Source organism: Crocodylus siamensis, chromosome 15 (assembly GCF_052110815.1).
Source record: "Crocodylus siamensis isolate JL-2025a chromosome 15, ASM5211081v1, whole genome shotgun sequence".
In the NCBI taxonomy this organism is placed as follows: Eukaryota; Metazoa; Chordata; order Crocodylia; family Crocodylidae; genus Crocodylus; species Crocodylus siamensis.
Window position 1 is genome coordinate 13,049,487 of NC_143409.1, and position 21,916 is coordinate 13,071,402.

Here is a 21,916-nt window from a genome sequence, read left to right on the forward strand (position 1 = left end):
TGTAATATACCTAGATTTTTGAAAGACATTTGACTTTGCATATGAGTCAGATTTAGAGTTTTAACTTACAATCACTGTCTTTTCAAAGTCTTTCCATGTACCCTTTGATGCTAGACCTTGTATAGCCTCTTCACGGGGCCAGATATCTTTATATGACAAGCTCTATGGCTTTTTTGACTCCATAGCTTTTTTTTGACTCCATGGCTTTTTTGACTCTTAGGATTGGGCCTTTGGTGTACAGCAACTCAAAAATTTTGGACCAGGATGAGTACTTTAAGTTAAACAACAACAACAAACAAGCAAGATGACCGGAAGTGAGTGCAGTAATCCAGACAAACATCTTTAAAAAAATTCCAACATTTATTAATGGCTGAAGTATAGACAAAAGAGTTCTCATGTTGGCAGAGCCAAAAAGATTAAGAGAGAGTTCATAGACACAGGAGAACCTGCCCAATGTATCCTCATAGAAATCGGACCTGTAGGGCTGGAAGGGACCTTGAGAGGTCATCTTGTTCATCTGCTTGCACTGGAACAAAGGAAGGGACCCTCCCTGACAGATGTCTGTCTTAATCATAACCTTCTGTAAAAGGCTGTTCCAGTTTTATCTATCCTTATTATTCAAAAGCTATTAATCTTTACTGCAAGTGAAGCTGATTTCTTTTTGTCCTGTGCCCAGTAGGCATGGAGAACAGTTGATCACCATCTACTTTATAACCACTCTTGACGTATTTGAAGCCTGCTCATGTCCCCTCTGCTCCCCTTCTCTTTTCTAAACAACTGTGGTTTCTTCTATCTTTCCTCATAAGTCATATTTTCTAAACCTCTTGGCATTATTCCTGCTCTCTGTATTCTCCTTCCTTGTTTGTCTACATCTGTCTTATAAAACGTGATGCTTAAAACTGAACAGAGTATTCATATCTACTATAATCTTTCTCTTCAGTGCTGCTGCCTCGCCAACAATACCTCAATTTGTATTGTTCACTTGGCATCTGTCTTGAATTTCCAATACTCGCTGTAACTACATCTCTGCTGCTGGGCTGCAGCAAAACTTAAAATACAAGCTTCTCGCACTTAGTTTTCTTATTTCTTGTGGCTCTTGGCTGTTTTAAAAGCAAATGTCTAACAGTAGCCTAATTAAACAAGGCAATTGAGGCAACAGCCCTTGTTGCCAACTTTGGAGGGATGGAGACAAGAAATAGCAGCTGCCACCACAGCTGCATAATCATGCCAATGGCACAGTGGCAGCCGGAAATCGCTGCTGCATTCATTCGCCATAGATGCCCCAGGCACCCAGCTGACTTGTTATGCCTCTGATATCTAGCCACTGTCTCCTGCGAGTCGCTTCTTTTTTTATATGGATAATTCCATCCAATTTGTAAGTGGCTATTTACCTATGAATTTGGTTTATCCCTGTCAGTTTTATCACTTTTTAATAAAGCTGCTACCCATGTCCCTCCATTGAGTCGCAATCTGAAGGAAGATGGAGAAATTAGTCAGAAAAGGTGTTACAAAAAGTCCCATGTTCTACACAGTGCTACATTTAATGGCATGCATTAAATTGATTAAAAATGGCCAATTGGGAGATCTACAAATACAAATGGGGCATTATCTGTCATTCCACAAGGCTGTGCAAGGATCAGTTAAGGCCCTACAGGGCTTCATGTTCTTGTGTTCACTTTTTAGTTTGTTAACACATTCATTTCTGATACTGTTTTCTGGGAAAACAAAGATCACAGGGGTGGCAAATCAACAATCAGGAGGACACATCAACAGTATGGTCAAATATCAAGTCATACTTCTAAGAGCAAAGGATGTAGGCCATTTATACAAGATGAGGGACTATGTTGGGAAGGATGTGGAAATCATGGTGGATAATGAGCTGAATATGAATTCACAGTCCAGTGTTGTGGCCAAAAGCATTAATGTAAAGCCGCTACTCAATATCTCCATGCAAGTGCAAGGATTTCATTAAGTGCTTGTGCCATGACTGCCAGAACACTGTTCGGTTCTGATAGCTGGAATTCATGGAGGATACGAAAGTCCAGAGGGGTTAGAGGGGAGCCAACATGAATGAATAAAGAATTCGAGCCCATGCCCTATAGTAGAAGACTCCAGGAGCTCGTGCTATTTAGCTTAACAAAGAGAAGGCTAAGCGATGACCTGATCCTAGTCTGTAAGTACACGGGCAATAAGATGTTTGATAATCAACAGCTCTTCAATGAAGCAGAGAAAGGTGGAATAAGAACCATTGGCTGGAAGTTTAAGCTTGACAACTTCAGATTAGAAATGAGCTGTGTATTTTTAACACTGAAGACAGTTAACCACTAGAACAATTTATTAAAGGTCATGGCGGATTCTCCATTACTGCAAATTTTTAATCCGCCCCCCCCCCCCCCCCCCAAGATATGCTGTAGTTCAAACAAGAATTCATTTAGCGAAGTCCTTTGGCTTGTCTTATACAAGGAGGTCAGACAAGATGGTCGCAACACTCCCTTCTGAACACTACTTTATAGCCTCTGAATCTATGATATGCCTCGAAGCAGATTTTAAAACCTGGCTTGGCAATTCCCCCTGCACATAAAGAGCAGCCATGGCACTGTGTCGAGCTGCACCCAACCTGGGCAGTACATGCTCATGTTTGTGGCTCTTTCTTAGTGGCCAATCATCACTGAACATCTCTGATTCAAAGGCAAATGAATTTATATAACACATGCACAAAAGGAGGTTGCCAAGCAACCTGAAGCCTGAAACACCCCCACCAGGGTATGAAGGTGAAGAACAGGCAGTTCATGGCTGAGGCAATTTATGTTTGTAATGTTCTCATTTTGCCATTTGTAGCAATAATAATACAGCATAGCATATATTTACAAAAAGGGGAATAAAACCTCCCTTGCATAATGCTGGGAAGCAACAGCTGGAACCGCTGATGCATTTATTCTTCTTTTGTCATAAAAGATGCACTTGTCTTTGGAGTGCTTAGCTAAAAAAAAAAAAGGGTCTGCAAAAGCTGTGGTGGGTTGTGGGGGAGGAGGGAAGTTTACCAAGTCCGAATGCACCTGAAAAAGACTCTGAGAATTTGTGGAAAAGTTTTGGGAGGAACAAAATTGGTTAATTAGGAGAGAATTCTGCATCAGTATCTCCCGTCTCCTCTGATCTCTCTAGTCAACAGTCTCGCAACCAGCTGCTTTAATATATTCATCATGTATAATACTTTTGGAGCCCTGTCGTGCCTGCCTTGAACCTTATCCTGTCTGCTGGTGGGCTTTGTGTAGCTGTATGGCTTTTGGGATATTGAATATACCTGTATTAAAGGCAGCGCATGAAATAAGGTCACAATATCACTTTTAGAGGTGGCATGAAAGAAAAATCTGGATTTGAATAGCTTCGAGTTTTGGGGGAGTATGAGTGCTGAAGAAGACGTGGAAACCTACAAAGATCCTGAATTTTTTGTTTTTTTTAATGAAAAAGTCTACTGGATCTGGACGCCTAGCTTCCTTAAGCTCCTTTGAAAATATCAGTCCTACGTTGCATCAATAGCTCTCTTCTTTACAATGGGCAGCATCAAATCCCCAGATGCAAAGGATTTAGAACGTCAACCAGAGGAGGGCATTTGGATCTGCTCTGCAGTCTCCTTCCCTTGAACATTATGATGAGGGATAATGGCTTGACAAGGGGATTTTGTTTTTCCCTTGTATTCCTCCCTGCCTACCAGCTCACCTCCCTGGCTGATGTCATAATCCTTGGAAACATCACCATTGCCTCCGCAGCAAGTGCCGATGATGTCACAACCTGAGAATGGGGACAACAGGCAGAAGATGAAGCAGCCGACACAAACAAACAGTGCAGAAGGGACAAAGCTCCTATTTTTATGCAAATGCCCATATTCATAATAAATAAAGGGAAGGGAAGGAGAGATGGGAAATATGGCATGTCTTAGCAGAATCTTTTATTCAAAAGGATATTGTTCAAAGTTTTTCCAGGAAGTCTCGATGACTTTTTCATCTCTCGCCTCTGGTTTCTGGTGTCTGTTGGTGCCACGTTATATTCTGGGCATGTCGAAATGTAATGCAGTGTAACAAGACATGATCTGTTGGATGAGGCTTTATGTAGCATGAAAAGGTTCCCGTGCTTTTTCTTTTTATTATTTACATTCCCAGAGAAGGTTATGTGCCATGTGGGCTTTGCAAAGATAAATGGCTAACCTGAACGTACTGGCAGCTTCCCCAGAATTCAGCAAGGATTCTGCCTAAGCACTGGCCTAATGCATGTGGAGATCTGGGCTCAAAATTTTAGCCTTGAAGGACCCATGTGAGAGAGGGCTCACTAGTGACTGTTTGTGCATGTCATAAAAACACACATGCAGCTGGGCAACAGTTGACAGGCAGAGGAAACTCAAGACGGGAACAGCAGAGAGAAAGGCAGGTCTTGGGATTTTGAGAGCATGGACTTATCTGCTCGTGGAGCCCAGCACAAAAGATGATGGAAGCCAGAAATGTAGTTTTGGAGCTGGATGTCCAGCCAGGACTGTAATGATAGAAGGAGCTGGAGGTCAGGACTGAAGTGATCAACTGAACTACGCGCAGGAGTCTTGCACAGCTCCTTCAGAGCCCCTGTCCAGTACTTTGAAAAATACCATTCATCACATTTACTGAAACACCACCAGCACAGATAAGTGACTCCATGTGCCTGTGTGTGAAAGCATAGCCTCAGCAGATTTTTAGATACCTGCTTACCGCAAAATTAAATATTTGTTTCTGGAATACTTCAGTTGAACCGAGTTTTATAGCTGTGGCATCCACTCTCTGCTCTATTTACTGCTTCATTAGTCTTCAGGCAGGGTGTGATCTGGGGAGAACAGCAATCCTGCTTTGGATTTATCTGTGGCTGCACATAGAGAGGGAGCATGTGCTAACAAGAGCTGCAGTAGCTGGCAGTGTATATGCTGGTTCGTGCCTGCCCTGCAGCCCTCCGGTGGATGGAAGGGCTGAGCCACTCGCATGTTGGTAATGGGCTTGTTGCTTAGGGTCTGGGAGCTGCAGAAGGAGGCTTCAGCTCAGTTCATGCCACAGAAGTCTCTATTTGAAGGGAAAGCCAAGGGATAGGAATCCCATCCCCTCCATGCCAAATATATAGGGACATAGGCTTGGAAGGGGCTTTGTGGGCCATCAAGTCCAGTCCCATTACCACAAACAGCAAAGGATCTACAAGACTGTCCACTCCAGCCCCTCTTGGATGCCACAGTCACCAAGCACACTTAAGGGGAAAAAAACCCTGGTAAAGAGCAGGGGCTCTGCCAGCGCCCTGCCACACAACATAAGAGGGTAATTTATGCTCAGATGGTCCAGCAGGTGGTATATGTTGGTTGCTGATCATTTCAGTCGCATCTACCAAAATCGGGAAGAGAACTCCTCCCCTTGCTCAGACAGATGAATTTGCTAGGGCCCAACAGCCTAATTTGTGCCGGGTGCTGAGTGTCCTCGACACCCGCTGATCTCAGTGGATAGTGAAATTACTCAACACCTCTTCAAGAATCAGGAAGCCAATAGGTGGGGGAAAACCCCCCAAACCAAACCATTTCCTTGCTGCTTTTGAGTCCATTAGATGTCTGGAGCTCACCTCTGGACACAGGCATGCTCCTATCAGTTTAGTGCCATTGGGTACAGCTGAATCACTAGTGAGCGTCATATTGCTGCGAGCAATGAATTCAGCACCCTTTCGCCTTCCTGCCTTCCTCCCACCAATGAACACCCCACCTATTACGACTGGCAAACCAGTAGCAACCCCTTCTGCAGTTCCGGTGAACAGTTTGTTAGCCCCTGCTCTTTGATTTGACTTCTTTATTCTTTATTTTTGGTCGAGGAAAGAAATAACACATGCTGTGGAAGGAGGCTTCTCAATTAACATGCTGCACTTTCTCTCCACGCAGGGAAGAGATAAAAGTTGTTAAAGCTGTAGTCATCAATTGCAAAAGAGAACACGTTTTATTTTGCTTTGTGCTATTTACAGCTGTTGTCCATTAGGAGTTCTCAGGAGCCCCATTCCCGGCTACAACTGCACAGTCCCATAAGTCTAACTCAGCAATGAGACTGCAAAACAGCACTAAATCATGGTGATGGGAGAGAGAAGGAAATGTCTGGAAATGGCAACATGCAGCTGATGCCTTTGCACAGGCTGGAGTTTTGCTTGTTGCTACTTTAAAAGTACTACAAAGGCAGAGAGTATTGGGAGGTGTATAGGCTGGAACAGAATAGTAATCACATGCTCTGAGGGTGGAAAAATGCTGCTAGTGGCTTTGCAAATGTATCCTGTCTTCTTGTTTTGTAAGTGTTTGAGGTATGTGCTGTATTTTGGTCTGTGTGTGTGTGTGTGTGTGTGTGTAACCCACAGCATGATACAGTATAAGAACAATATGGAACAAATATAAGGCTATTGGGGAAACTGAGTTCACGCTCACATTGCTTTACAGGGCTCATGATATAGCAGCTCTGTGTGAGCTCTCAGATGTAACTCACTGTTTAATACACACTTGCTGTTTGAAAGAGAGAGAGCGAGGACAGGGGAAAGAGAGGGATCTGAGTCTGCATCTGTGATATAACTAGGGGGCATAATTGAACTGCATGTGTAGATCTTGAGAAGAACCATGGCCAGCTGATTAATATAAATGATTAGAAAATGCAAAATCTGGTATCTGTTGCCAGACTGTGCATTCTTGCTTTGTCAGGCAAGTCACTTGACTTCTCTGCACTATATCTATTTTTCATATGGGTATAATAGCTCTCCTTCTCATGGTGTAATTATGAGGATTGATTCATTCAAGTTTATAAAGCATTTTCAAATGCACAGGTAGGTTTGGGATCCTTGGAAGATGCTGTAAGAGGGTAAGTTTCTATGTATTTGTTAATTCAGCACTTATACAAATGGCATCAGCTGAACTGTACTGTCTAAACAGTACTATTTTATATAAGCTATGGTATCTACTTTGCCAGATTTTATGGCCAGTATAATCACTGTCCCATCAAACAATACATATATAAGAATAGCATGTGCGTTTTTAGTTTTAGAAATGATCTGACAGATGTGGACAAACACTTATAAAATAAATGCCGGGTTGTCTAGAAGCAAAAACTCAAAGTCAGTTTGACTGTTAATAGTAGCCCAAGATGGGACCAAAATATAATTTCTGTGCACATTTTCCCACTCCCCTTGTTTTTTCCACAGTTGCTATCCAGCAGGTCTCCTCCCTCTACTCATCACTTTCTTCTCCATGGCTCTTCCCTTCACTTACTCCTATCTTATTGCATTCCCAGATCCTGCCTCCTCTGCCCCTGGAGCATGCTCAGCACAGATGCAATCCTCACTGCCAAACTTTCAGTTGTGGATCAAGAATTTTTAGAGGCATATCACCAGGCCAAATGTGGGGGGTTTTCATGGGAACTGCAAAAAGCATGTCTTTTATATTCAGACAGCTCTCCCAACCACATTTCAAGTCTCTGTTCCAAAGTTATGATGTGATGGACCTTCTCAGGGAACTATTTTGTATGAATTGACATCGGCAAAATAACATTTTTGTCTCTAAACTCTTTCCCAGAGTGAGTTGAATGCTTCATCTGAAACCCTCAGCATGGAAAAGTTCAGCTCTGGCAATTAAAGTCTGACAAAGTTTTACAGGGAACTGAAAACCATTGTCTTCTCATCCAAATCACTAGGCAATCTTAATGGAAGGTGCTACTATACCCACACCTGTAGTGTTTCCTGAAATGAGGGTAATATTTGTCTCCTGCTTTAAAATGGGATAATGGTTGAATTCAAAAACTGTCCTCTTTGCCCATCTTGGTAGATTTTATGTACTGTTTTTCTTCCTTTTACAGGCAAAAAGGCACACATGGCTGCGATACTAGTATTTGTGATGCCCTTAAAACACCAGTCAAGTAGTTATAGCAAAAGATGAGAGAGTGGCCTTAGGGCAGGGATTGGCAGCCAGTGGCCCATGGGCTGGACCAGACCAGATTATATTTAGCCTATGAAGTTCAGCTGTTGGTGGCAATTGGTGGTAGGGGTCAGCAGGGGCAGGGGATATTAGGGAGTGGCGTGGTGGGAGGTAGGCATTAATTCAATCCTGATTCCTGATTTAGGGGTTTCCCATGAGCTCAGGCCTGAACCCAAAATGGGCCAAAACCAGATCAGGTGTCTTTAGATGCTTCAAGTCAACTGGTTTAGGAGAAACTGCCAAGACGCTCTTCGTCCATAGCAAGTGAAATCCTTTTCTGTTTTTCATTTAAGCATCAGTGCAATTTGACATTAGCTCATAGGGCCAAACTTTCCCAGAATGGCCTCAACATTTGTTGCTGCAGGTTGATGTGCTTCTCTACACAGGTGGAAAACTCTATACCATAGCATGTGCATAGCATCATGGAAGCTGATTCACTTCAGTTTGCATAGATTACATAGGGAAAGTCCTGGGTGCAAATGTGGAGGCTGGTTTGCAAATAAGGTATTTATGTTGCCCTGTGGATCCCTCAGGATCTCAATATTACACTGTTAGACGGGATGGCGTGGTGTACAATTGCACATTCACACACTCAATCAATTGGATGCGTGCACGTGCACACACACACACACACACACACTTCAGGCACATTCACATCCAAACTAACCTAAGCACATGCATACCTATCACCAATTCAAGCACATACACTATACACCCCAAAAGTTAGACAAAAATCAATTGTCCATACCTGCACACTCTTTACACATACACAGATCACTAATTCATATATCATACACACAATGACATATACTCCCACACACAACTCACCTACACCTAGATAAGTTCCTAATTTGGATGGCACAGTATATGTGTGTGTGCTTGGGGTACCTGGGATACTTGGGGCAAGGTAAAAGTGAGAGAGAGTTAAAGTGTAGGGAATGAAAGTTGCCAGAACTGAGATTAGAACCCGTGGATTGGAGAGAAGCTGTCTCAGGAACTGAGGCTTGGGGTTACTTAAGGTAGATTGGGGCTGGAAACTGAGGCAGACAGCTGAGATACTGGAGGGGGGGGGGCAGATAAGTGGTGGAAAGGAGGAAACAGTCAGGAAACAGACAAAAACCCAACTTGGGGTTTCAAAATAACAGGTTTATTAAACAGAATAACACACTACACAGCCCCATGAAGTTATTGGTTGTCTCACACATGCGCACGCACACACTCGCAATGGCAGCAGGAGAAAGGGCTGGAGTCCATGTAGGGAAGAGAAGAAGAGTCTAAGTCCTTGGCTGAAGAGGGGGTGGGGATGATAGCTACCTATCCAGGCTGGAAAGGGGTCCTTGTCCAGAGGGGAGGTCGCTGGCAGGGCCTCTGGGTGGATAGGTGGTGTGGCATGGTGCTGGTTCAGAAGGAGAGGGAGTCTCAAAGAGTCACTCTTCACTACCCCTTTTTATGGGGCAGACTACCTCTGATCTGCTATGGGGAGGGCCTGTCCAGGCAATGTCAGTCCTGTCCCAGAGGGCTTCAGGTGTTCTTACTAAGCATGTGCAGCCTGCCAAAATGGTGGGTTACCTCATCTTTTGTGTCTTGAGTGCTGAGGGTGGTTCCAAGGGCTGGGTCGTTGGTCCAGGTATTGGTGTTGATGGTTCAGTCATTCAAAGGGAGCTATTTTTAGCCCTGCTGCCATTGTCTCTCAAGCACCCTCATTCACCCCCATTCATTCAGGAACCAAGTTACATAGGAGGGATAGATATGAGTCATAGGTTACACAACTGGGCCTGTGGGCAGGATGGAGACTTGACAAGCAAAATGGAAAATTATCATGACTTCTTATGCTAACTTACATATGTAGGCCTAAATCATATAGTACCAGTAAAACAGTAATATAGAAAAGTAAAAGTCAATATAAACATAATAACTATACAATATAAAGAAGGAGAAAAAATAAAAGAAATACAACTTGCTACCAAAATAAAATGCTGAAGCCTATCTTATATCTTGGCTCACTTATAGTTATTTATAGGGAATAGAGATGGAAGGAAAGAGAAAGTCAGAAATAGTTGGGGAAGGGGAGAGAATGTATTTTAAAAGGGGAAAAAAAAAAAAAAAAAGAAAACCGGGGTTTTGCTACATTTAGAACTAGGAAATGTCAAGAGCAGGTAGCACTGCCTCTCTCGGGTTCTTTATATTGCTCCATTGAAGAATTAACAGGCAAAATGCCACCTGAAAGGTAAAATGCAAAGCAATGTCACATCAAGGTTTTGCTTTCTATTTTTATAGGCAATCGACCTTATGTGGTTCTTATGGCTCGTGTTCACCCTGGTGAGAGCAATGCCAGCTGGGTAATGAAGGGGACCTTGGAGTTCCTAATCAGCAGTGACCCCATTGCTGAGCTTCTGAGGAAATGTTTCATTTTCAAGATTATCCCCATGCTCAATCCAGATGGAGTCATCAATGGCAAGTAAGTTATAGCAGTCTTTTGCTCGCTATGGGGGGTGCCTCTGGCTGTTGTAGCTGGGTCTGTTTATCAAGTTTTTGCAATGCTATGGATCCCATTATCTTACGCATCCCATTGTCACAGGTAGGGAACAGTCTCCAGGCCAGCCCTATTCTTATATCTCTTGTGTTGGAAGCTATAGCTGTAAACTGCTCAGCAAGAAGAGCTCTCAGGTACCAGGACACAGCAGTACCACTCCCCCATGAGCTAACTTGGATCTGGTTGGCTAGGTGTAGATCTATCTGTGTTGCTAAATCATCAGTGCAGACTATACCTGCAAGGCAGAGATGCTGGGGAATAACTGGCTTTAATTAAATACTTTGTCTAGCCTGAGGCAGGGCAGATGAATAATGATATATTTTACCTTTACCATTTCATTTAAATATCTCCATCCAGCAAATCTCCTTCTTTCTCCCACTTTTTTTTTGTTTTTAACCTCCTCCACATTTCTGGATAGATTTTGAATATTCCCGTGCTTGTGTGAATGCTAACTTTATCATGAGTTGCCTTGAAGTCGTCTTCATGCTACCCCTTTCCTCTTCAAGCCATCATATGCACACTGTCTCTCTACTGACATGAAGGAATCTATTCTGCTTCTGGTATAAAAATGAAAAACATGGCCAAGGAAATACAGCATCTTTGCGTCAGGGCTGGCCAGTGCCCTCAGGTGACATGGACTTGTGTTGTTTGGCACAGCCTTGGATGTCTCTGACTATGGCCTTCATGTATCTGGGTTGGGTAGTGAGTAGTGGTGGAATTACATAGATGGCCCATCTCTATGGTAAGGAAGTCTACCCCTGGTAGGGGCTGAGGAATAAACCTGCCTGTTGCTGATAGCTAGAGGAGCTATTTTTGTTGATACAGTGATAGGGACTTATGTTTCTGGTGCTAATGATCTTAAATGATCCTCACTGTTGCATGCTTGCAGTTTGTTGCATGCTTGTTGTTCCACTCCGTTGCATTGGACATGCAGGAGAATGGTTTTGGCAAGTGCCGAAAAGTCGACGGTTCCTCCAGGCTTTCCTGAGCCTGTGACAGTGTGCTGTGACAGCAGCCTCCCTCGGGGTGCGCTGCCTCCTTCTGCTTCTCTTGCTGGCTGGGTGGAACCCATGAGTGGGAAGGCAGCAGCAAACAATGAAAAGCAACAATGAGAGAAAAATGAACCAACATCCTCAAACTTCCCTAAGTATAATTCCCTGCTTCTGAACAGTTCTCAACTTAAAAGGCAGGGCATGTGTACACCCAAGAAGAAACAACGGTACCGAGACTTGGCAAGTTCGCAAACAGCAATGCTGGCAATGGAGTCTAATCCTTCTGAGTCCGTTGTCTTCTCCACTGGAACACGCTGTCTTTTGGCAGGGCTTAGCAGGATGTGAATTCACACGAATGACAAATGATTGCTATTATTTATACAGAAGCAGTGCTTACAAGCTCCAGTCATGGTCCAGCTGCCTCCCCTTGCCCCATACTAGGTAGTATATAAACATGTAAGATAGACCCTACCCCTAAAGAACTTAAAATCTAGCTGCTTTCAGGTCACTCATGTCTTTGAACCTATCACTTGGTTGTGGATCTCCACTGCTGTGTCTTTACCCCTGCTCTCCAAGAGATTGGCTGGGACATTGACGGGTCTAAGAACAAGTCTGTGCTGGACTCTCCCACCTTGCTCCTTGAGACTCTTTTAGGCTGAACCATCACAGGCTCTAGAGTCTAATGCTCTCTCTCCTGGACTCTTGGGTTGCTGCTTCCCCTTCCCAGTTTACAGGCTGAGGCCTTGTGCCCCCATGCCAGAGTAAGTCAAGGTCCTGTGGATCTCCTGGGCACACAGCTCATGCTGAAACTGGACCTCCAGGCCTAGCAGAGGTCTTATTCACTGGGGTCCGGTGCAGCAGCCTGCTGCCCTCCATGCTGCCATTCCTGCACCAGGCTCTGCCCAACCGTCTTGCCTCCTCTCCCATCAGGCTGTGACTGTACTCTCTGCCTCCTTTAGGAAAACTCTTAAAGGAGCCAGCCAGAGCAGTCTGATCGAGAGGCTTACCTTGAGCATCCCTCCCTGGCTCTGGCTTTTTAATGAGCAGAACGATTGCAAATCTGTCCACTTCAGAAGTGCAGACCCCTATAAATCTCTCCCTGCCTCCCTCTCTTTGTGCCACAGTATTAATGTTGCTCCAGTCCCCTTATCTCAGCATCTTTCCTTATGTAGGAGCAGATTTTTTTTTTGTTGTTGGCAGAGTTTGAAGCTCCTTGCCCTCCCCCCACTATCCTGCGTGCCAGAGCATACATAATACTTCATTGCCAGTCACTGAGATGGATGCCAGCGCAGTGCATTTACAAAGGGTTCCTGCCAGCAACCCAATCGCCTGCTCCCTGCCAGTTCCCTGCCAAATATCCAGCCCAATGGAAGAGTGCTCTCATCCCAGGAGGGCACCACACGGTCACACTTCAGGAGCCAGGTGCAGTAACCAGATGAGGAGGGCCTTGGTGTTTGCCTTGGCTAATGTGATCTGAAAGTTGCATGCGGCAAATGTTCCTCTTATCCAGACATGACTGCAGTAATGTGATTACACTCCAGCAGTGTGGGGCCAAGATCTCTCCTCCTCCCTCTGTCTCCTTCCCTCCACCTTCCTGATCTTTCATTTCATTCAGTGCTTCTGTAAGACAGCCCTATCCTTCAACAAGGGAAGTAATTACATCGCTGTATCTTACTTTAAAAGACGGTGTGTGTCTGTGTATGGGAAAGCAGTGCTCCTCATTTACAAGTCCAGGTCATTAACCGTCACCTAGCAGAACTTGGCTTTTTCCAAATGAGAGAAATTATAAGCATCATGCTGGGCCGGTTGTTGTATGTGACGAAATGCACTGGTTCATTAATCTGTCCCAGAGACCAGCAGTCGGGTGCGGGCCCTGTTAAATGATATTCAGGTAACAGAGCTAATCAATTTTTTGCTTGCATCTTCTAAATGAAATACTAGACATTTAACTTCACTACTCACTGAGATCTGACCAAGAAGCGAACACTATATATAAGCATACAAGGATGAATCGAACAGGCTGAATGATGTTTTGGTCAATTTTAGTTCAAAGAAAAAAAAAAAAAGACCCAATAAAGCCACCCTTTGAGAGAGAACAGTGTGTGTGACTGCAATAGTAGTCGTCTTTGCCTGGGTAATAAAGAGTGTCCCTGAGTGCTGCCCCCAGGCATGGTTTACTCTCAGAAATGGGTCTGGGTACCAGGAGACCTGGGTTTTTTTCCTGGTTCTGCCACTGACGGGCTTTGTAGCTTTGGGTGAGTTGATGCTCCCTTCTGGCCTCAGTTTCCCACTTCATTAAATGCAGGTAATAATGCTCTCCCAGATTTGTGAAATACTTCAAAATCTGCAGATGAAGAATTCTCCACTTGTGCTGGGATGTGGTATGTTTTCTGTTCAGAGCCAACCAGCTTCCATTTTTAAATACTGTATTCATATCTGTTTTTGACTTGTACAGAAGCACAAAGTTTAAAAAGAGCCTGGCTGCAACTTAGGGGGAAAAAAAGTCTTCATGCGTCTCAGAACCTTTAAGTACCTTCAGATGAAGTTTATTATTATCTGAGTTATGCAGTATGCTCTGAATCAGGATCTGCAAGGAGACTGGTACCAGGATTAAACTGGTGGTGCACAGGGAGGTTTTATGATGAAGGCATGTAGACATTGCACTATTATATACTGTTCCAAACCCTCAGCACCCTCCCATTAAAGAGCCTATGCATCCTTACATCCTTATGGCACATCCTTAGGATGCATCCTCCCCTAAATAGCCTATATGCACAGTTCATGCGCAGCAGCATTCCTTGCATTTGTGTGCACATGCACACAAGGAATGTAAAACTCTAGAACTCTTGGTTCAGAGATATGATACTTATTAGACCAACTAAGAAACAGCAAAAAAAAAAAAAAGTCTTTTTCTGCAAGCTTTTGGGCACACATGCCATTCCTCAGGTCCAGGGAAAATTAAAGATGGTAAAAAGTCCCCATAGGTAGAAAATAAACTTAATTTTTGCACAGAGGAAGCTGAAGGTGGAAGTCTGTTCCTCTGGGTCCATGAAGTCCATGAGAGTGTCTTTACATGGGTGCTCTTTGATGTGCAGATAAAGCAGGATTCCTTCCCTGGTGGGGTCAGATGACAGACAGGCAGGGAAGTGGAGATGTAGCAATCTTTCTTGTTGTTCAGCAATGAAGTTTTAAATCCAAAATATACATACACATGCATTCACTTGTAATGCACACATGCCTGTACTCGTGCTCGGAAAAAGGTAGTCAGCATTTTATGTTCTTGGCTGGGCTTCTCCAGACATTGCAGTTCTGGATAAATATCACTATTTATTGTACCTAAATTTAGAGTTATTAATTATATCAGTATAAACCTAATTTATATCACCATAAACAGCAATAATAAATACTGCCAAATGCTAATACCCAGTGCTTGCCAACTGTGCCTATGCTTGATGGGTTTTTTCCCACTTCTCAGAAGCATTAAATTAACAATGATTCAGCCGTGCAGGATCATTGATCACACAGGGTGTGGAAGCTTGCACAGGAATGCTCTTGTTTCACATGCAAACCCGTTCATTCCCTATACAGATTGGATTTCCACACTTCCCATTCCCAATCCTCCTACTGCCGGAGCTTTGCTTGGCTAGCAGTACAATTTTAGTCCTGTCCCTGTTCTTTCAGCCTGTCCTCCTAAGTCATGCTTCCCAGGCCTGTAATAAATTTTGTTGCTCTGCACTGAACTCTTTCCAAGCTGTCCACAACCTTCTTGAAGTGCAGGCCCCAGAGCTGGACACACTATTGCAGGTGAGGCCTCACCAGTGCTGAATAGAGTGGAAGAATCACTTCCCTTGACTTGGAAGCAACACTCCTATTAGCACAGCCCAGTATGCTGCTGGCCCTTTTGGCAACAAGAGCACACTGTTGGTTCATATTCAGTTTGTCTACTGCAGGGCTGTCCATCTGGTAACCTGTGGGCTACATGTGGTCTACAAGGGGTTAAATCATGACCCAGAGACTCCCATCTGGCTGCTGCTTTCCCCCATTGCTATAGCTGTAGCTACAGCTGGAGGCTCCAGTCTCCTCCTCTCTCTGGCTTCCCCCTCTGGCCTATGTCCCTACCCCTGCCCCAGGGCATGGGGCTGCAAGGCATGGCACGACACAGCTTTCAGTGCTGGAAGAGGCTGCAGCCCAAGGTGACTGAGAGGTGCTGTACAGCAGGGAAGCTAAGGGTAGGTCAGAGCAAGCAGTGGTGTGGGGATCAGCAGTGAAAGTTGCACAGTGTAGTGGTGGGGGGCAGCTGGGTGTACAGCGCAGCGGAGGTGGGTGTATGTGGTCCTCAGGGGCAATGATGCATGCTAGTGTGGCCCAAGGGGCATACAGCCCTTCAGCAAATTTAAAAGTTAGTGCAGGTCTACTCCACTTAACCTTGATAGTCTTCATCAAGGACATCAGGCTCTCCAAGTCCTTTCGGACCTTAGCCCTGCCCTCCGGCGTGGCTGCGCCTCCACGCAACTTGGTGTCATCCACAGATTTGCTAAGAGTGCCCTCTGTCTCATTGTCCAAATCATTCATGAAGATATTAAACAAGACATGGAACAAACCCCTGGGGAACCCTGCCTGAAACGTTCTCCCAACTAGTCATTGAACCATTGATGGTGACTCATTGGGTATGATTATCCAATCAATTATGTACAGTACACTCATTTAGCCTGTATTTCCTTAGATTTTTAAGGAAAATGTCATGGGAAACAAGGTCTTGTTTTATACAGGCTGGTGTATCTACCCCAAATTAACTATGGCTGTTTCAGTGAAGCCAACTTGGCAGAGTTTGATTATCTAGAAATGCAGCAATAGAAAAGCCTTGTTAAGTCATGCCCCACGGCCATTCAAGAATTGCATGTTTTCTAAGATGGTATACATCTCAAATGAGGGGCTTCTACTTGGAAAGCCTGATCCTTGATCTCGCATAGTACTCATAAAACACTGAGGAGAGGCAGGTCTGCCTCTGTCACACAAAATGTTAGCTGTGATGCTTTTTTTTTTTTTTTTTTTACAAAAAAGCTAAATTTCTGCTCTTTTTACAAAGCTGAATCTCCTGCATTCTGGCTGGGAGACATGTTGTTTTATTTATGGAACGGAGTAAGCTAATGGCCCTTTCAGCCTCCTCCTGGAGTCAGTTTATAACCCAGAACTGAGATCCAAGGGGTTCAATCTTGAATTATTATCACATAAAGCTTTGTAAATGCAAATGTCCCCAACCTCCTCTTCTCCCCATGCCACCGCTCCAACCCTGCCCTCAACAAGCCTCTTCCCAATGGCAGGGGAATTGAAGAGTTTATTTCCTTTCATAAAATTATGAAGGCTCTTGCCACATTAGTGGCTAGGCTGTGTATTATAGGTACTGGGGGTGCCGGGGGAGGGAGCAGCGGTCAGGGAAGCTGCTGGCCTTCTGTAAAGATAGATCTCAAGGGGCTTTTCAGAGTTTTTCAATATCTGGCATGCTGAGAGGTTCATCTTTGTATAGCAGAGAGGATCTCTAGGCAAGGGAAGAAGGAAGGGCCGTGCATCAGGGTTACTTTACCTGTACACCACCGTAGACTACAGGCTCCTCCTCCCACATCGTCCAGGGGAGCCAGGAAATGAGAATGACCTCTCCAAATGCTGAATGCTTGCCAAGAAGGATTCCAGGAAAGATATTTGTAGTAAGAGTGCTAGCGAGTTGGTACAGATAAACGGGTGTCCCTGGGAACTCCCTTAAGCATTTGAAGGTGGCTGTAGGTATGGATGAATGTGTCCAGGCTGAATGAAGTGTGAGCGTGAGCTGTGTGTACTTATCACTGCCACCTAACCAAGAAGGTTACAGGCGTGACAGGTGTGCGTGGGCTGGCTGGAGGCCTGGAAAGCAGTTGTGAACTCCACCCTGTGGAGGTGAGATTCGGTGTGGGTAGTGAATTTGCTCCTGCCTTTCCCCAGGGGGTTCCCTAGGAGAGGACAGCTTTACAGTCTCTACCCAGTGCTCCATAGGCTAGGGGAAGTTGCCCATGAGAGGCATCACATCAGCTTGTTCCTCAGGAAGCTTGGCCCTGTTCTCCTTGCCAACCCTCCCTGTTGGGAGTGGCTGTGCCTGCCACTTCCATCTCTCCTGGTGGAGCCGAGATCAGAGGCAGCCTGCTTACCAATATCCCAGCTGCTTTGGAGTGATCCAGACCTTATTCCTGCTCCTGACAGCTAAGCCAGGGGTTCCCTGGGAGCTCATGGATAAAGGCTGGTGTGTCTGGAACAAAAGTGAACAAGAAATGCCTGCCCAGAAGAGCACTCTATCTTTTTACTCCTCTGTGAAATGTGGAACACCATAACCAGACAGAAATATGACTGCACCCTGCTTACCACCAAACAACTATAACCAAACTACTCCAACTTTTCTCTGAGCGTCGTCTGCGCATAAAACAAACTGTTCCAAACGGGCGATTTTACCACACCTTCAACTCTCCTAGAAATATCAGCTTTCATTTCTACCCAGGAGAACTTTTATGATCTTTTCTGCTATGTCTGATGAAGGATGTTTGTGCCCGAAAGCTTGCAATTGAAATTTTTAAATTTATTTTTATTTTTTTTTCAGAAATATCGTTAGCCTGATAAAAGAGATCACCTCTATCAGGAGTTTTTTGATTCCTTTTGCCTCTGGACCAATGCGGCTACAACCTGGATAGCTCCCCTTGTGCCCATGTGATGCATGGGCAGAGAAAGGCTGCACCATCCCTGAATGCCTTTCATTATTACACAAAAGGCTGGTGGAGCAGGAGGCGGCATGAAGGCTTCCCGAGCACAAGGGAGAAAGAACGGCTCTGTTTTGTGTAGCTGTTGCCTCTTTTTGCACAGTGCTGAGGTCACTGTCCATCCTTGGCCTTCCCAGAGGCAGGTCTCCCTTTGCAGCTGGCGGCTCTCAGCCTAAGCTCATAGCTCTCCACAGCTCCAGCTGCCTGGGCTTCCAGCGGTGTGTTATTTATTCTGTGCTTTATCTGCCAGAGCTGCCTTGCCCCTCTGAGTTATTAGCTTTATTCGCTCATTGCTAGTGTTTCCTTCTTCGTAAATATGTTCCCATACATCTTTGCTCCTCAGGAATACGCTTTCTTCTCTATTTACTGCTTTCCCCAATACTCCCTTCCCCCAGCCCCTCTCCCTACCCCAGCGGCCCAATAACGGCCAAGGAGATAAATAAGCAACATAACTCTTCCCGGCTATTATTTTGTTGTTGTTGTTGCCCTGCATGGTAATATATATAATAACAAGGAAACAAATCTTATTACTAAAGTAATTACAATAAATAAAAAAGCCGAGAGGGGAGATGAAGGAAGGGGCTGTCAGGGGAGTGATCGCAGCAGGATTTTTTAAATTTTAATTTAGTTGAGATGCTCTCTGCCACTCTGCTGGTATCCTGTTGTGGGGGGTGAGGGGGTTGTGGCTAATTAGCAGCCAGTTGTTCCAACATACCCTCACCTAATTTATCAGGGTATCTGGGCCTTTGTAGCAAGAGCCTGTCTGTGGCCCATGTCTGAGAGCCTCTGTACCAGTCGTGCATTGGCAACTGGGTTTGTTGCATGATGCTTTTGGGCTCCTTGGGGCTCGGTGCCCGGGTCTCTGAGGTTTGGGGGCTTGACCTTTCTTGCTGTTCTTTTCTAGTGGGCACTGCCAGGAGCTGGGGCAGACAAGCACACTCCATCTAAATAGCAAGTCACTTTCCCCACTGTCCAAGCTAATCTAGCAGGCTGGCACAAAGGTTAGTCTTTGACAAATTCACCATCGTAATGCACACTGAGAGCCAGGATCTCAGGACTGAGAGGCAAAGCCCATTGAGTTCAAATACCAGCTCTGACACCTGACCCTTTCTCTCTGCTTTCAGACAGGTCACTAAATCTGGTTCCCCATCTGACAATGATGATGACAATACTTTCTGTACCTCACAGCAGGCTGCAAGGACTAATAAGTTAATGGGCCTGGTATAAACGAATACATCTCTTCTCACCTCAGTCGTCTCGTGTTGGCTCATAGCAAAATCTGGCACATTTGTAAAGCTCTGTGACGCTGCGAAGTGCTCAGTGAAGCTCTTTCTGTTCTTTCACAGCAGGTTGACTCTGATGATAGCAGAGGTGTTCCTCCCCACTTACACTGGTGTGAGGGTGGAGCGGCCTTTAAATACTGTTATTCCATGATAAAAATGACTTGACATTGATTTCTGTAAATGTGGGAATATATGTGTTTTGGGCTACTAGACTAGTTTTTGGCCCTGGGAGGTCATTTTGCTTAAGATACAGTAGTACCATGGAAACGAGGAGACCCTTCAGGTTACCATCAGTGTGGTAGGGTAAAGAAAGGAGTGGGCTTGATCCACAACCTCGGAAGGGAAGAGTGTGCCCATTCTCCTGACTGACAGTAATTTATAATTGCAGATTTCCTGGTGGATGTGTTGGAAAGCCGGGGGGATGGTGTATGCAGTTACAGCTTAATAGATTTTAATGAGTAGATTGAAACATATTATTGCTCTTTTTATTATGTTGTCCTTGGTGTGATTGGGTTTGATTTCCCACATGTTTGTTATTATGCCTATTTGAATCTCGTGCTGTGATTTATTCATTATTCACCTTGTACTCACAGTGTGCTAGGCCCTGTATAGGCAGCAAATCTACACCTAGGGGCCAAGATGGATGTTGATTGGATGGACTGCAACATCACAGATACACAAGGGCAACTTTGTTTGGATATTGGCTGATTATATCTCATTACTGAGCAAGTTGCATTAGATTCAGTCCTGCCTTTCAGCCTTGGCTACTTCCTGTATCTTACCTTATTCTTCCATCTTTTTTTTCCTGCTTCTTTTGTCCACTTCTACCCTCATGCATTTTCCTTTGCTTCTATCTCAAATAGGGAATGAGCTATTGACAATCTTCCTTTTTCCCCTGGTCTCCCAACAGCAATCAGTGGTGACTCTTTGTCTCCACCTCTCCTGATTCTTTCTTGCACTGGATGTGTTGTATTCCTATAGGCTTCACAATGCATGGTTGGGGCTGGGTGGAAGGCAATGGTTTGTTGTGGTGCCCGCTGTATGCAATGGGGGCATTGTGTGTGTGATAAATAGCACCAATTAGTGCTTTGGAGACATTTCTGGTGAATAGTAAATTAATGTCAGTCTCCACAAATTATGTGCAAATTGGGGTCAAACTTGCTGAATTACTTTAGAGGGAGGGCACATGTGAAAGCGATAAAAGGACTAGGTGGTCATTCCCCATTATACAAGGACTGACTTGTCGTGCCCCATACACCGGTGCACCCTTGACCTGCGAGCCTGGGTTGGCACGACTGGCTTGGTGCGAGGAGGGGGATTTATGACCGGGCAGGTGGGTGATAACGGTGAGCAGGAGTCAGGATGATTTAAACACAGCGTGATGTTTTCACAAAAGATTTATTTTACTTACGCTTCTGATGGCTAGAGCATAGGCAGTGGAGTTGATTTATTAATTCAGGTACAGCATGCAGATATCATGTTACCCAGCATTTACAGGGTGGGTAAGACAGTTGCTTCCGAGCGATTCATATAAGCCATTGCAGTCTGCAGATCACCGAGAGCTCTTGATAAGAAAGATAACACCAGAGATAGAGAGATAAACGGGGATACGCCAGAAAGATAACATAGGCGGAGAGAAATATTCGTGCACGATCTGTTCTTCTTGAGTGTATACGCCGTTCTCTGTTCTGTGCTTTGGGCCGAAGTTCTTTCAAAGTTATACTTTTCACAGGTGACCAATTACTATACGCCAATTATAAATAATTAATGAGTTGGCACTTGTGCTTTCTTTGTTTGCTCGGGTTTCATAAAAAAAGGGGGGTTATTTTTACTTGGGTGGTACTGGTTCTGTTTGGTCACAGGATGGCGCGCATAGCATATTTAATTTTACAACTTCATTAAAGTAGTTTCATTTTTATCTGGTCACTATGGGTACCGATATCTCTCGTGCTGAATTGTCAAGGCCAGTTTGTATCTCTAGTATGAGAACTTAAGTAATTTGAAATGAGGCACAGATAGGGGTGTGTATATGCAACACTGTCAATACAGAGGGATAAATTACAACCACAGAGTTTGTTGTGTTAGCTCCTGACCCTTTGCCATCTGACCTTTTGCCATCGGCATCTGAAATCAAAGACTTTAATCTTTGACATGACTGAGGAAGTAGGAAACCTGTATTCAGTTCCCTCTTTCTCATGAAAAATTTTCAGCCTACTACTGATTCCCAGGGGAGTGCCCTCACCATCAGGCTGTGGACCACGGAGGTGGTTCTCCTTCAGTCCTTCTTGCTGATGCGTTTCCACTTTGTATCAATAATTACACATTCACTCTCCATCTCAATCATT

General features: G+C 44.6%; 1 protein-coding gene across 1 annotated transcript in view; it reads left to right on the top strand.

The window, feature by feature from the left end:
* Window positions 1-21,916, top strand: part of AGBL1 (AGBL carboxypeptidase 1) — a 411,668-nt gene that overhangs the window by 151,007 nt on the left and 238,745 nt on the right. Inside the window, exon 18 of the mRNA XM_090028682.1 lies at window positions 10,265-10,445. Coding sequence (XP_089884808.1) covers window positions 10,265-10,445 — 181 coding nt within the window. The remainder of the gene's footprint in view (window positions 1-10,264; window positions 10,446-21,916) is intronic.